The sequence below is a fragment of the Epithele typhae genome (assembly GCF_022376455.1).
Source record: "Epithele typhae strain CBS 203.58 chromosome Unknown BXZ73scaffold_57, whole genome shotgun sequence".
NCBI classification, from domain to species: domain Eukaryota; kingdom Fungi; phylum Basidiomycota; class Agaricomycetes; order Polyporales; family Epitheliaceae; genus Epithele; species Epithele typhae.
Window position 1 is genome coordinate 105352 of NW_025954248.1, and position 14498 is coordinate 119849.

General features: G+C 55.9%; 2 protein-coding genes across 2 annotated transcripts; one reads left to right on the forward strand and one right to left on the reverse strand.

Annotated features, from left to right (window-relative positions):
* Positions 1–215: 215 nt before the first annotated feature.
* On the reverse strand, positions 216–8592 carry BXZ73DRAFT_104876 (uncharacterized protein; the record flags this gene model as incomplete). Its single annotated transcript, XM_048016049.1, has 32 exons — positions 216–615; positions 676–1413; positions 1465–1564; positions 1617–1636; positions 1699–1771; positions 1822–2081; positions 2140–2523; positions 2579–2696; positions 2760–3243; positions 3301–3658; positions 3716–4272; positions 4329–4412; positions 4466–4716; positions 4770–4801; positions 4856–5103; positions 5156–5280; positions 5334–5377; positions 5430–5492; positions 5545–5728; positions 5784–5813; positions 5868–6096; positions 6155–6485; positions 6542–6607; positions 6662–6704; positions 6754–6811; positions 6859–6991; positions 7047–7149; positions 7198–7210; positions 7267–7302; positions 7356–7464; positions 7516–8365; positions 8421–8592. The coding sequence occupies 32 exons, from the start codon at positions 8590–8592 to the stop codon at positions 216–218; spliced, it is 6696 nt and encodes a 2231-aa protein (XP_047874277.1).
* An 828-nt stretch (positions 8593–9420) lies between these two features.
* BXZ73DRAFT_104877 (uncharacterized protein) lies at positions 9421–14479 on the forward strand (the record flags this gene model as incomplete). Its single annotated transcript, XM_048016050.1, has 15 exons — positions 9421–9739; positions 9802–9996; positions 10052–10166; positions 10219–10518; positions 10570–11044; positions 11186–11430; positions 11484–11515; positions 11573–11892; positions 11943–12099; positions 12149–12213; positions 12268–12479; positions 12531–13250; positions 13316–13833; positions 13889–13987; positions 14052–14479. The coding sequence occupies 15 exons, from the start codon at positions 9421–9423 to the stop codon at positions 14477–14479; spliced, it is 4200 nt and encodes a 1399-aa protein (XP_047874278.1).
* Positions 14480–14498: the final 19 nt, after the last annotated feature.

Genomic DNA, 14498 nt, shown 5'->3' on the forward strand with positions numbered 1-14498 from the left:
GATGGTTGTGCTGCGGCAGTCAAGACGCTGCGTGCGCACAGAACTCAAAACGCGTTAGTGCAAAGTCTTGTTCTGGGCCAACCCCGAGTCCGGTGGAATCGGAGAGTTCCTCCCTCCGGTTCGGCGTTTGCAGTCTTGGCTGGTGCGATACGAAACACAGGCGGTTGAGATCGCGCAATGGTATATTTCGAAGTTGGAGGTAGTCTCCCCAATTCCTAATACTCATCCTCGTCCGTAGTCTCGCCCTCATCGGAGTCTGTGTACTCAGTGCCGTCTTCGTCCCCGTCCTCGTCCGAGCACTCCCCATCCTCGTCTTCTTCAGCCTCCTCGTCTTCGTCGTAATCACTGTCGCCCTCGTTGACTCCATCGATATCGCCGTCCACCCCTACATTGAGCTGCGGCTTGGGCGGCGCTTTGGGCGGCTGGGGAACGGCGACAATGCCCCGCGTGGCAAGCTTCATGTCCTTCTCGCATTCTGCCGTCGGAGGGAGCGCGCGCGCCAGCTCTTCCGCTTCGAGCACGAGACTCTTCAACTTCTCGATGTCACGCTCTTGGTGAACTGCGGCAGTCGGCGCTAGGTCCTTGTGGAGACGGTCGGATCTCTTGAAGAGTGTACTGTGTACGATGTCCAGCATGAGCGACAAGCGCGTTATGTAACGGACGCGCGAAACTTACTTCATCTGTGTCAACGTAGACCCCATCGTCTCGAGTTCCAGGTGCTTCGCGATGTTGAGCTTCTTGCGAAGCTGGATCCGCGTCTCGTACAGGTAATATTTCATCATCTCGACTGCGGACGCTAGGTGTGGGACGGGCCCGAGGAAGAGCATGCGGTAGTGCGCATGCGGCCACTGGACGGTACGCGCGTGCGCGGCGTACTTGTCGAAGATCCTCTGCCACCGCCGGCGCGCCTTGCTGAGCTTGGGGACGCGTGTGCGCGCGAGGTAGCGCTGGTACGCGCTCGCGATCTTGTTTGCAGCGCTTATCTCCTGGGCGGTAGGCGCGGCGGCCGCCGTGCGCTTCTGCTCCGCGGCGATGTCTTTGGTGATCGCGTCGACGTCGACGGCTTGGTCGGGGCCCTCTGTCACCTCCTCGTCCACCGCGTCGTCTTCGCCCTCGGCCACACCGTCTTCCTCGCTCGCGCTCGGCTCGACTGCAGGGGTGGGGGCGTTGACGGGAACGAAAGGCAGTGCGTCAGCACGAAGACCCGTGGTCTGCGCGCCGGAACCGTCCGTCTTCAGCAACCACTGGATGTCTTCCAACTTGTTGTAGATAATGCGGCGCACGCCTGGTATTGGAGGCTTGTAGATCGGCTTCATGGAGTGATGGAGTTGAATCATCTCGTCCAGCTTGGAGTCTGCTGCCGACTGCCGAGCCAGTCGAGCCAGCTTGTCCCACTTTTTGGCGCTGATATACCTGAGGGAGAAGTCAATACCGGTCAAAGTCTCTGCGACGTTGCACGCGTACTTCTCAATGGTGTGATGGAATGACCTGTTGGGTTTGTCCACGGACGAGATTGATCGCGCAATTAATTCCCGAAGGCCGTACCATTGCGTGTTGTAACCCCCTTCAGAATGATAGTGAGTTACGGGGTGAGCAACAGGACTGATGTTACTTACATAGGCACAAGTTCTTGCATCTGCGCGAAGAAATGTAGTCAGTTGTGAACACCACATCACGAAGGCATTTTCACATGCTTACACTCTGGCGAAGAAGGTGTTCCTGAGGGGAAATCCCATCTTCGGTAGCTCACGGCCTTCGAACTGAAGGTGATCTGTATCGAGGTGAGCATACAATGTGATCAACGATGCTCTCGTGACCCACCGGCCCCCACTACGCTATAGATCATCTCCAGGAGATCGCCCATATGATCCTTCATATATAGCTGCGCCATGCGAGTGTCAGCAATGCGCACGGAGTCGAGGTAGGGCATCGCTTTGAGGAGCCAACTCTTCGGTAACGTGACGTCATGAAGAGTCCCTCCCCCCTGGAGCCTCATAGAGATGATGAGGCGGCTGCACACATCGTCCATGAGGTCGCAGAGGAGACCAATGTCAAAGGCGACCCGATTGGCGAGAACGTGGCTATGAAACGGAACGTGTGTCGGAGGAGTTCAGTTAACCAGTGTGCTTGGATACGCACTTGATGAAGAGGACGCCCATGCTCAAGGATGCTCTGTCCCTTTGGTGCAGGAAGCCGACCAGGTCGTTGATGACGTACTGTCGATCGATTCCGCGGAGAAGGATAGGAGGTCTGTACTGGGCGATTGCGTTGATGCGAGGGAGGTATCCCGTGGCGGCTTTAGAGTTGAACGACAACGCTAAACGGATCGTTCGAAGGAAGTTCGAGAGGAAATGCCGCGGGAGCTCATACGGCTCGATTTCGTAGAGCAGCTTTTCGACCCACATCTGCGTGATGTGCATGCTTTGGCCAAATTCTGGGATCAAGCCTGGGTTCAAGAGGTGGTAGCCGCCGAGTTTGTAGTGGGCAGGGAACAGGGAGTCATGTAGCTCGCGAAGCCAGTACCTATCAACGATCCCAGTCAGTAAGTGTTCGACGGGATATACCGTCCCAAACGTACATTTGTTGAAGCGAAAACGTCGTCTTGTGCTCGCCTATATGCATGTTGTGGTAGATTATGATCTGTTGCAGGTGCGCACGTACGCGAAGATGATACGAAGCGACATCGAGGCTCGCAGCTGGAACGTGTTCGTGAGGACAGCCGCCGCGGTTACAGTGTCCGAAGACGGCGAAAGGAATACAAGGTTTCAGTAGACGGAGATTGCGGCAGTGTTGGTCCTCGGCATTCACAACCTTCATAAGCTTCGTCTTCACCACGACCTTGATGAGGTGCTCCAGCTCCCAAACCGACACTGATATGCCCTGGTCGACCACTCGGTAGCTTGGAGTAATGCGTGGGTGACACTGCGAAGCAAGAAGAGAATTCGGAGGTAGGATGAAGGTATCTTCGGAAGACGGAGAGAAGGCAAAAAGCTTCCGCACGTGGAGACTGTCGCATGGTTTCGCCAGGAACCAGATTCGGTGAAGGTCTGTGACGTAGCTGGAGAAGTCGCGCTGCGCATTGACAATTTCCTGCAGTGTAGCATTCTGGAGCTTAAAGGGTACGGAGAATCGATGTTCCATGCAGAGAAGAGCGGCCGGCTTGTTGCTATGAGCCTTGAACTTGTCAACGAGAGCGGCCAGCGTGTTGTGGTCTCGATGCGCGATCGCGGAGAACATTGTCACCTAAGTATTGTGGCTGATCAGGTCATGGCCAACACATAAACGTGCCAGTCCTCGTACCTCGTTCCGTATGTTCTCATCTACACCGGTAATTGGCAGACCATCGGAAAGCCGGAGTAATTTGGTGACGATGCCAGAGCTCTTCAAGTCGTCATCGGAAATTATGGCGCCGAGAGATAGGCGCTGCCAAAGACCTTCCAGGAGGCAGTCGAAGGCTTTCCTCGTCGAAGCGGTGTTGTCGGTGTCTAAAGAGAGCAGGCGGATGGCTTCGAGCACATTCCCTTCCGCGAAATGAACATCCGCGGCGTCTGCGAATTTGCCCATGTCCTCCAGCAGCGACGCCCGCGCGATATCCAGCCCGAAGTCGTCCATGTACTCCAGCGCCTCTTCGTCCGTCTCGAACAGCGCCCGTGCTTTCCTGGATCACCGGTAAGCGACCGAGACATAAGCCAAGATAACGCAGACCAGGACGTACTTTATCTGCTTCTCGCGCAAGAAGTACAGCTTCGACACGCCGAGGATGCTGTCCGCCACGGCCGCCGCGACCAAGCCCTTGTGGGACTGGATCACATCGATCGCATCGTCGAACTTGCCCGCCTTCCGGAAGTGCTGTGCCGCCAGAGTGTACTCTTCCGCGAAACGATACGCCTGCGCCGCCTTGACGTCATCACCGCCTGCGACGAAACACTCGCCCGCAATGCGGTAGTACGCCTTCTTCTCCGTCACCGCGGCCGTGGCAGACGAGACGAACGCGTCCGCGGCCTTGACGAATGCCGCTGCCTTCGCGGTGCTCTCGCCACGCGTCACTGGGGTGCTGCGCGCGAGTTCACGCAGGTGGTAGGCGTGGGCGACGGCCTTCTCGCGCGTGAGCCCCGCCCTCTCGTAGCAGTGCATTGCTTGCATGTACCGGCGATTGTTGAAGAGCGAGAGCGCGGTCTTCGCCCAGTCCTCCGGGGTCGACGACATCGCCAGCTTCGGCACATCGCTTCCCGGAGTGCAGCTCTGGATTTGGTTCCGCGACGACCACACGATCTGAGGATCCACGCGGGTCAGACTCATGCCACGTCATCGGCAAATAGACGACGTACTCGCATAGGTTCTCCCTTTTCCGATCCATCTGCGATCCACAGGTTCTTCCTCGCTCTTGTGATCGCGACGTAGAGGAACTTGAGCTGTGGACGGTATAAGCATCGCGCACAGGGAGATGATGTACTGGAACACGCACGTCTCTGCACACGCCACTGTGGCGCACGTCGTCGAAGCGGGGCGCGGGATGATTGACGCGAGATTCCGGTGGAAGCGCGTTGAGGACGACGCGCCACTGAGAGAGGTCGACGGTGGAGTCTTCGAAGAAGTTGTACAGCAGGACGTCGTTGAACTCGAGGCCTTTGCTCTCGTACAGCGTCATGATCAAGCCGATGTCCCCAACTTGTGCTCTCAGCCTGTCGCGCGCGGCGTCGTCTCGCACCAGGATGCCTGAGCAAATTATAAGTATAGCGATGCGATAGCTGTTTATGGGGACCACCTACACTGCTCGGCACCGAACTCAAGATGATTCCCCCTATCTTAGAGTCAACATCGTTTCAACATAGAGGCGTGGCAACATTGTACTCACGATTCTCCGAAAAGGAACTGCTCGTAGCGTACGGTGTTCTGATCCCACCCGTGGAAGAAGACGGGTTTGAGACCGTCGATCATTCCAGTCTCCCGCGCTAGCGCATCGATGGCGTGCGGCCAGAACTCGGAGATGAGCTCGATGACCGAGTGGGCGCAGTTGACAATTCCGCCGTGTGAGCGATAGTTGATGGCGAGTTGGAAAGACTCGGGGGAAGGCGGTACGCCTGCACCAGGCTTAGCATTGGCCTGAAATAATCGACTTAGTCTCATGATACATCATGTGAAGTCGCCCCCTCACCTCTTCGTATCGGAATAGGAACGCCTTGAGGTCGTTGAACCGGAAGGCGCTGCCGACGGAGATCGTCTGAGCTGTGTCGCCGGCCCAGAAGAGTCCTTGCGGATTGCGGCAAAGCTTTCTAAGAACTAAAGCGGGAACATCGGCGTTCAGAACCCAATGACGAGAGAAAAGCACGCACCGAGCGCGTCGATCAGTAGGTTGTCTTGAGCCTCATCGACGTATCTGCGTAGATGATGAGACTCGGTCAATCATCCAAGCATACAAGAAGACGTACATGAAGTCAATCGAATGTCCTGGTACACCCTGTTGCCGCAATGCACTGACGAGAGCGTGCGTCCTGTGGCCCAATTGGTAAGTAATGAGCAGTCGGACACCTTCGAGAGACCGACCTGTCTGCAGCGTCGTAGTCTCCGCGCTCCTTCTTGCGCTTTAGATACGCAGTGAAAAGCTTGTAAATGCATTCGCGCTGGTTCGCAAAGGTCCCTTGGGTGCGGTGACTGAGTTTGAGATAGGTGGCTTTGTCAAGGTAGCATTCGGGTGTGTCCAAGGAGGGCTCTGAACCCTTGATGATGCCTGTAGTCGAACACCATTAGTGAAGAAGAAGGTGCACCACCTCAGTGAAAATCACCCATGAACTCCCCAAAGACAAGCGTCGGATCTGGGCAACTACCTGGTAAGCCTCAAGCGATAACGAGGAAACTGGAAGACCAACCGAGGCCCTTGGTGAGGGTTTGTGGGAAGTGTGACCAATACTCTTCGAGAAAGGTACCAAAGGAAACGAATGAGTCACGACGTTGTTGCATATAGTCGTTCGAAACAGCATCTTCACGCGAGTGCGACTCGGAGATACTCAGTGCGCTCTCCAGTGAACGGATTCCGGATTCCTTGCTTGCTCCCGCGTCCATCTTGTGAATTAGCTCATTCTCCAAGAGTCGGCAGATCTGTAGATGCGCTCGGCTCGGTACCGCGACTGAATGCATTCGAACACATGTCACTCACATGGTCGTAGGTGACGAACATCGGGAAGTGCTCGTTCTGAAGAGCACCATACCGTTTCGGCAGGTCCCCGCGCCAGTAGATTTCTTCATCGCGATCGACGAGACCCTGCTCTTGTTGCTGCTTCTTCCGTGCGGCGATCTTCACGAGCTCTGTCGGCGATTGACCGGCGGTAGCGAGAGAATCGAGGAGCTTGACAAAGTACTCCTCGACCTTTTCGGCGAGGACGCGAGACTGCGTGACGAAGAGCTGGCGTGGTTTGGGCATAGACTCGCGATGACTTTCCCATGCGCGTTCAATCCCGAGCATCTTGAATAGCATGGTGGTCGTTTTCCTAGACGTCCGTGGTCGAACCCATCAGATTAGCACAAGCACAAGGATGCGACTTACCCAGTACCGCTTCGCCCTAGGACATAGCATGAGGCAGGATGTTCGATAATCTTCTGCTCTTGAGGTCTGATCGGTGCAATGGTTAAGCAAGGTTCAACAAAAGGGGAACGGAATACTTACGTGACATTGAATACATGGGCGACGTCTTGATCCGCGAGGATGCCTGCATATTACGGGTAAGCCAAAGACCCTGGGATTGGATCCAACCTCACTGTTCAGGAGGGCTTGCGAGAATGTCACAAATTTCTCGAGCACGAGCAACGAATGAATCTAACAACAGTGTCAAAGTCTGGATTGCATTTAGTCGAAGCACTGACCTCCTCTAAATCCTCCTTCCGCATCTCGGAAAGCCCTGATACAGGTTCCACGGGTACGGGCTCTGGAGGGGGCCACGACGCCGGAGAGTAGACATTGTCTCCACGATTCACTGGTGGGTTGCGGTAAGTGCATCTGCGGAACAATCAGCAAACATACAGTTGTCGATGACAGCATGAAAAAACACTACCTCTTGCGGTACTCTGCACCACGACGACCGATGTGCCGGCTCGCGCAGTCCCAGAATCGACGATCCAGCTGGGCGTGGGTGTAGATCCCGAAAATCCGCAATACTACTCGGAGGTAAGGAGGTGATGTGCGAAAGGATCAACACAACTTACCTTGTCGTTCGACCTAGTGCCGTGCTGTCAGCATTCTTCGTGTCTACTCAAACGACGATACAGACATACCGGGCTCTCGAACTCGGGGATGCAGTCAACCTGATACTGCACATTGCCGAACATGAGCAACTGGAAGAAGCAAGTACGAAGGGACTCACCACAAGACGCGTGTCACCGGTCATCTTTGCCTCATAGATAGGTATGTCGACGTCGAGCCCAGTGAGGCGCTTCTGGTTGTCGTCGGAGAAATGGCCTCGGGAGAGCTCCCTGTACGATAGATGTAGACAAACGCGCATACGTTCAGATATATGCACTCACTTGATCTTCTTGATGTAGATGGTGAACGTTTTGGCATCTCTCTTCTTTGCTTGTCGCAGATCCCGATCCGCACGCGTCGAGATCAGGATGCGCCATTCACCGAAGCCGGTCGCACTGTCGAAGTACAAAGCGGCTTTCATCGGGAGGACTGGGGGCAGATCTTCGGCGACGGAGGAAGCCCCTTCAGCGATGGAAGAAGCAAAAGAAGCGTCCGCGACGTCGTCTTCGGGGGTACCGTCAACAACTTCAGAGGTGGGGAGGGAGTAGAAGGTGTTCTTGATAACGGTGGAGAGACCGTCGCTTCGGAGCATCTTCAAGAGCTCCTTGAGGGACATAAAGAGCCGTACGCATAGGGAAAAGAATGTGCGCACCTTGAGAACGTCCTTCCGCTCCTCCAGCATACGCATGCTCAAGTCCATTGCCTCCTCCTTTGTTGATGGCACCTTGTTCGCCTCGGGATGGGCGAGGATGACTTTGCGGTCGGCGTCCGAGACATAGGTGTATTGCGCTTTCGACTGCTTGCGCTTGTGTTTGTTCTTGGGCTTCCTTTTGACCGCGAACTCGACCTCGCCGAAGTCGTCGACATCTTCCTCGGCTTGTGGAGCGACTTCAGGGAATCGAAGCCGGGCGAGGACTTGAAGCGCCGCGATGGTTGTCTCGGTGAGATTGCGCTGCTTTGCAAGCCGGGTTTGGGAGAGCTGGGGCGATCGCACGTCGGGGAGAAAGAGGAGGAACAATGAAAGTCGAGTGAGTAGGGCATGGGCCACCGAAGAGGTAAAGGTCTCAGACGTAAACGGAAAGTTTTCGCAAATGGAGGAGAAGATGCGGTCGAATGTCGTCTTGCTTACACCTTAAAGCAATGTCAGTTGTGTGTATCCAAAGACAGCACGAGAATCGAGACTCACAAGCAAGGACAAGCTCAAGGGCTTTGGTGGACGATTCAAGCAACTCAGAAATCGCCTCCTCCACATCAACATCGGGGCGAGCGAGAATCTGCTCAACAGCGCGAATTGCGCTTTGCAGAGTCTCTTCATCCCTCAGCGCCGTCGCATCAAAGACCACCGGAATGGCAGTCATGACCCGACGGCCTCTGAGAGGCGAGACTCCGCTGGAGGAACTCCATGGCATGGCCGTGGCCGCGCTTTGTCCGACGGTTGCTCGTCAAACGTTTCTCGATAGATGACGTGAGTCCCAGAGGGCCTCAGTCTGTCACAGGGATGCTGTGTGCACGAAGTGTAGAACTGCTCGGATCTCTGCGACGACAAAGGCGTGCTGAGAGCTGAGCAACCGCGTAACTCCAGAAGCGGAGTGATACACTCGACGCAATCTGAGATCTGGGGTGTGGGAGGATGCGGGTGTGACGTCCTCGCGCGTGGTTGAAGAAGGTGGGGGATGGTTGGGTGAAGATGGTCGTCGCTGGAAGGCTGCAGCTGCAGCTGCGGCAGGTCGCGGGCGCTCCACGCCCCGACACTCTGCATGGCGCTAATTCGTCTCAGCCCGCGACTCGCTCTTCGTCGTTAACTCTTTCATCAGTCTCTGGGAGAGAACTTCCACGCGACATATGTAGGTGCCACATCTGGCATGTTTATCTCGGCTAACACTCTATCTAAGTAGCGTTCCGGGATCGCCTCCGGTAGAGGAGGTGATTGAACTGCCCTCTCTCTCTCTCCATCGTAGGAGCCACGCATATACACATTCCGCGTACATAGCCGCCCGGGCCGCCTCAACAGACTACCTTGCCGCTTTCGCCAACTTCTCTTCTGAAGCACCGGTTTCGTGATGAACGCTCCGAGTCATCGGCAGCCCACATAGAACCACAAGGCGCCGCTGCCAAGACCATTCGCTATGTATATAAAGGCAAGATCGTCACCGCACGTGTCTCCTTCCATCCACCCATTGACCTTCATGTCCCTCTCTACTTTCACGCGACGCCTACGCAGATCACGAGGCAGAAGTCCTCTCTCAGCCTCCGAGGATCGTGGCGACGGTGCTAGCGAGACCTCGTCGGAACTGAATTCACCTGTCATCAACACGATCGACATCGGGGACGATGCACATCTTGACCTCGACATACCTAGACCTGAAGGGTCTGCAAGAACTGTCATTCCTGCGTCCGCACGCGTATCGTACGTAACAGATCGGGCGCTTGCGGACATCAGGCCACTGCGTGCACAGATCAACGCTGGTCCTCCGGGAATTCGACCGCGGCACTCGGCCGTGTTCGGTGAGTTGAATAGAGCGCTCGTACAATGCATCTTACTGATGCACCTCTCTGCACACACGCAGAGAAACGGATCGGTCGCCTAGCTACTCTGGCTACTACAGCAGTCGAGAAAGTAGTCGAAGGCTTGAAGGACGCGGACGCGGAGGAGTCGGAGCTCGCCGAGAAGATCAAGCGCGGTATCGAACGCTTCACCGACAACATCCCGTGGCTTATGAAAGCTCTCGACGAAGTTGCGAAGATCCACCCAGCTGTAACAGGTGAGACATTGTGACGGCGCCCGTGCTAAAAGCTCACGAGCACCACAACACGCAGTCGCGGTGCTCGCCTTCGAGGCTGTTTACTACCTCGAGTCAACGCGTCGAGCCAACGATCGACGCGTGATGACTCTCTATGTCATGATGAAGGACATGATGATGGTTCTAGTCCAGTGCGTTTCCCAGGGAGGTTCAAATGCTTTCGAAGGTGCTTACGAGGCTTAGGCTGAAAGACATCGAGAGTACACGCCATCGGGGTCTCGACGGAGAAGCTCTCGAGGACCGACTAGAGAGACTCTCCAACAAGACTGCCGAGAATATCAAGGCTTGTGCGAACGTCTGCGATACGTTCCTGAAGAAGCGACCGATCGTACGCGTCTTCAAGGGCCCCCTCTGGGCGGACAGGCTCGGCGAGTTTGTCGAAATTTTCGCCCAACGCAAAGGCGACTTCGAGTTCGCGCTCGCGATGCACACGGCCACGGGCGTGACCGAGATCAAGCGTCAGAACTACGAGATCGGCGCCAAGTACGTTCGACACATTACTTCATGGGAGCTGGGGTTAATTGGTTGGGCTAGGCTGGAGACTGTCGTCGCGCTGCTGACAACCTTCGCGTCCTGCGATGAGCTAAAAATTCAACAAGCTATCCACAATGCTGGCGGCTTCAAGAACGCACGCAAAGATGACGCGGTTCTCAAGTCGTTGCTTGCTCTGGACGCCTCGCTCCGCAGCGACGGCAAGGACGATGAGAAGAGTCGCCCTCCATTGCGCCACTCACAAGCAACCCAAGGCGCAGGACAACGCGAGAACGGGGACAAGACTAAGAGCGGCCAGAAGAAGGGTCTGTCGATGGACACTCTCGAGGAAGAACTGCTCGAGAGCCTAGACGAGTCGCTCGAGCGCAACCTACAAACGTTCATGGGCAAGTTCGACCTTCAAGTCGCCACTCTGCGTGACGCACTCGAGCGGTACATCCGTGTGGAGAACGATCGCGTGATTGATGCAGTCACTGAAGCGATGGCACTCGGTCCTCATATGCGGGTGCGAGATCTCGTGCGTTTGTCTCCTACACTGTTGCGTTCCCGCAGCTAACGGAGTGCCGCGCATGTAGGAGCTGAGGCGGATATGGAAAGCTATGGCAAGCCGTTGTCTTCTATACATGTTGATACATGCGCTCATTCAAATATCACGCAGAACTGGCGTGGTAGCGTTAAAGCACGCACCTTCGTGTTGATTTTGCAGGAGCATTATCGCGAACTGTCTGAGAACGCCATTCCGTTGGCAGACGCGAATAGCACCGACTCGTGGGCGCTCAAGTACCTCACCGTTTCGTGGCTGCGACCAATCATGGAGGCGTTTGACGAAGATGCGTCAGGCCACGTTACGATCACAGAAGTGAACAGAGTTATGGAACTGAGGCCGCCGGTGCTGAAGTGGAGGTGCGTGGACCCTGCCCTCACACATCGTCAGAAATTCTTACGCGATGCGGCAGCTTTCCGCATTGGATGGCGTATTGGGCTGTCGGTAAGTTGATTTTACCCCTGTTTTGCGTGGGTCAAGGGCTAACCCCTGATGTGTCAGGTTGTCGACTCGCCACCATCGAGTACATACAGAAGATAAAGACTCTGTTTGTAGAGATCGCCGACCTATCGAGAGCCGTCCTCGCGGTCAACCGGCAGAACGCGAGCATGTATATGGCCGATTGGTGGTGGATCGCGCAGTTGGTCAGGGGCTTTGAAGACAACGTTGCGACGTCCAGTGACCCGGCGCTCCTCGATCGATTTCGTGACATGGTCGACTTCGAAGAACACTCCCTGCGAGAGAACTTGACCAAAGTGAAGTATCACATCGACGCGTCTGATACCCTCTCTCTGGTTCTCGGGAAACGATCGTTCGAGAAGGTCGGTCTCGACTAAGTTTACATGACCCACATCGCTGACAGATGGAATAGTCTGTCTTCGCCCTGTTGTACCTGCTGCTGGAGTACGACTGCAAGAAGTTCTACGCGGCTCGGGTCGTGTCGTTCACTCACCGCGAGTGGACACGCTCGTTCGACTCGCTCAGTCAAGTCTACAATGCTGTCTCCAACAGGTACAGTGATCTTCAAAGTGAGTCCCGACTACGAGACTCCCAGTGCCTGTCGCTCACCTGCGACAGGCCTTTTTGGACAGCGAAACAGAACAGACCTCAAGGCAGAGTTCTACGAGCATGCGTTCGGAATGGTGAAAGGAATATGCGCGTGTAGAACGACCTTAGTGCTGATCCGGCTTTCACAGTACACACACCTTCATGATCCGTCGGCTTTCTGGTCTTTTGAGAACTCCGAGGTCTCCAAATGGCTTCAGCTGGCTCCTCTCCAGTTCGATGCCGTGTGCGACCTTGATGCGTACGAAGAAGAGGAGGAGTTTCCCTACGACTCCAGGCTCTACGATATCATTGACACCCAGACGGAACTGGATACTTCTGCACCGTCCCCGCTTGATGCGATGTGAGTATATGGGCCATATAAAGCTAGTTTACCCTACTGACATTCTATCAGCGTCGGCGAATGGAACGGATTCTGTCACGACGAAGTAGCGTACCCCTCTCGGCCCATGATTTCCTTCCACTTCCATGTTGCCGGCCAGGGGCCGATCGATGACGACGATATCGACAGCAAAAGCACCACAAGCGAGGACAGCTCCGACGAAGGCGATGAGCAAGATGACACTGCACAACCCTTCGTCGGCTCTGGAATCGACTTCGACAGCGACAACTTCGAAGTCACTGGTTTCTGCAAGTTCTCGGACGATGGTACCGTCCGAGTAGAGTGGAAGGTGTCTTACAAGTCCGATCTCAAGATATTCTATATCGGGAGACTGGTCGACGAGTGCACCATCGAAGGCGACGCGGCATACAACAATCGATGTGACATCGATCGCAAGTTCATCCTGAAGAAAGCCCCTGCCGACGTCGTCATCTTCCGACCATTCCCCGCGAAGCTGCAACCTGAAGCGCCCGGACGGTACCCCGCGCTATGGGCGTATGCGATCTCCGCGACTCTCAGCGTTGTCCGCCGGCGCCAGTGGTCGTGGTCGTACTTCGCGGCTCGCCGGGACGTGCGCCGGCGGTTCCTCGAAATCGACCGACAGAGGTACCAGACCCGCGCGCCGTTCACACGGGAGGACCTCGCCCAAGTCCACCGGTCATGCACGGCGGCAGACGCACTCTTCTACGAGACCATAGGCGACTACATCGCGACGACGGGGATGTTCAACGGGTAAGCGCAACTATCAAAATTTTATCCCTCTCTACACCTCGTCGTGCTCACGACCCGTCCGGCAGGGTCGAGGACTGCGCGACTGGAAACCAAGATGCTCATCCGCACGAGACGAGCGGATCGCGGTTCCTATGTCTCGACTGCGCCCCGAACGACGAGTTCCAGCTCTGGGTCAGCATCTGCGACAGAAACGAATGTCTCCGTCAGACGATAGACATCCGCGCATGGAAGGGGATCCCGCCCCGAATCCCGCTCGTCCACCGCCCGACGCATGACCTCGTCAAAGTCCGAACGATGGTCCACAACTACACGTGGCAGCGCCTCAAACTGTCGGCTCTCTCTGTTCTGCAGCAACTCCGGAGCGGAGCGCTCATGGGACCCCCTGCCAGGCCGCCTTCCTCATTTCCCTCCATCTCTCCGTCTGACATAGTAAACGAGGACGGCGAAAAGCCGTCAAGCTTGGCCTTCCCGTCGCATCAACCCCCAGAGTACTTCGAAGGCCCCCGTCCGGAGTTCTGGAGATGCCGCATCTGCGCTCAAGATGTTTTCATGGGCGATTGCTGGTACTGTATGATCTGCAGCGGTATGCATTTGGTAGACTCACTGCGCTTTGCTTCGTCTGAACCTCTGTTTCCAAGATTACGTCTGCGATAACTGCGAGGCCAACTCCCTCATTCGTTGCCAAGAATGCTCCAAGCCGTTCCCTCAGCCTACATGGTACTACGGGCACGAGTTCGGTAAGATGACGCCATCCCACCACATAAGGAGGAACATGTCTCACACGATTTTGCGTGCGCACAGACGACTTCCTCTGCGTGATGTGTAGCGCGAGAGGTTTCACGGGTTCCGACCTCAGCCTTGATGATCAGCACCCACACCGGCACGTCTACACGCACCCCCTCGTCCGCTGCAAGCAGCGCGACGCAGACCCCGTTCTCCCCATGACGCCCTTCGAGTCCGGCCCGCTCGTGAACCCGACGGACCGGTTTGCGGAGCTGGAGAAGCGCCTCTCGGCCATGGACGAGAAGTTCGACGTGATGAACGACAGGTTCGCGTCGCTGCAGACGAAGCTGGAGCGGATGGAGGCGCAGATGGAGCAGTCGCGACAGGCAATGCAGGACACGCTCGTTGCGCGGTTTGCCCATGTTCTCTCTGAAACGCTCGCAGGGATGGCCCCAGGAGGACGGAAGACGGAAGAAGCAAACGAGATTGATATCTCGGACGTTTAGACACATGTTTTCGAGAATT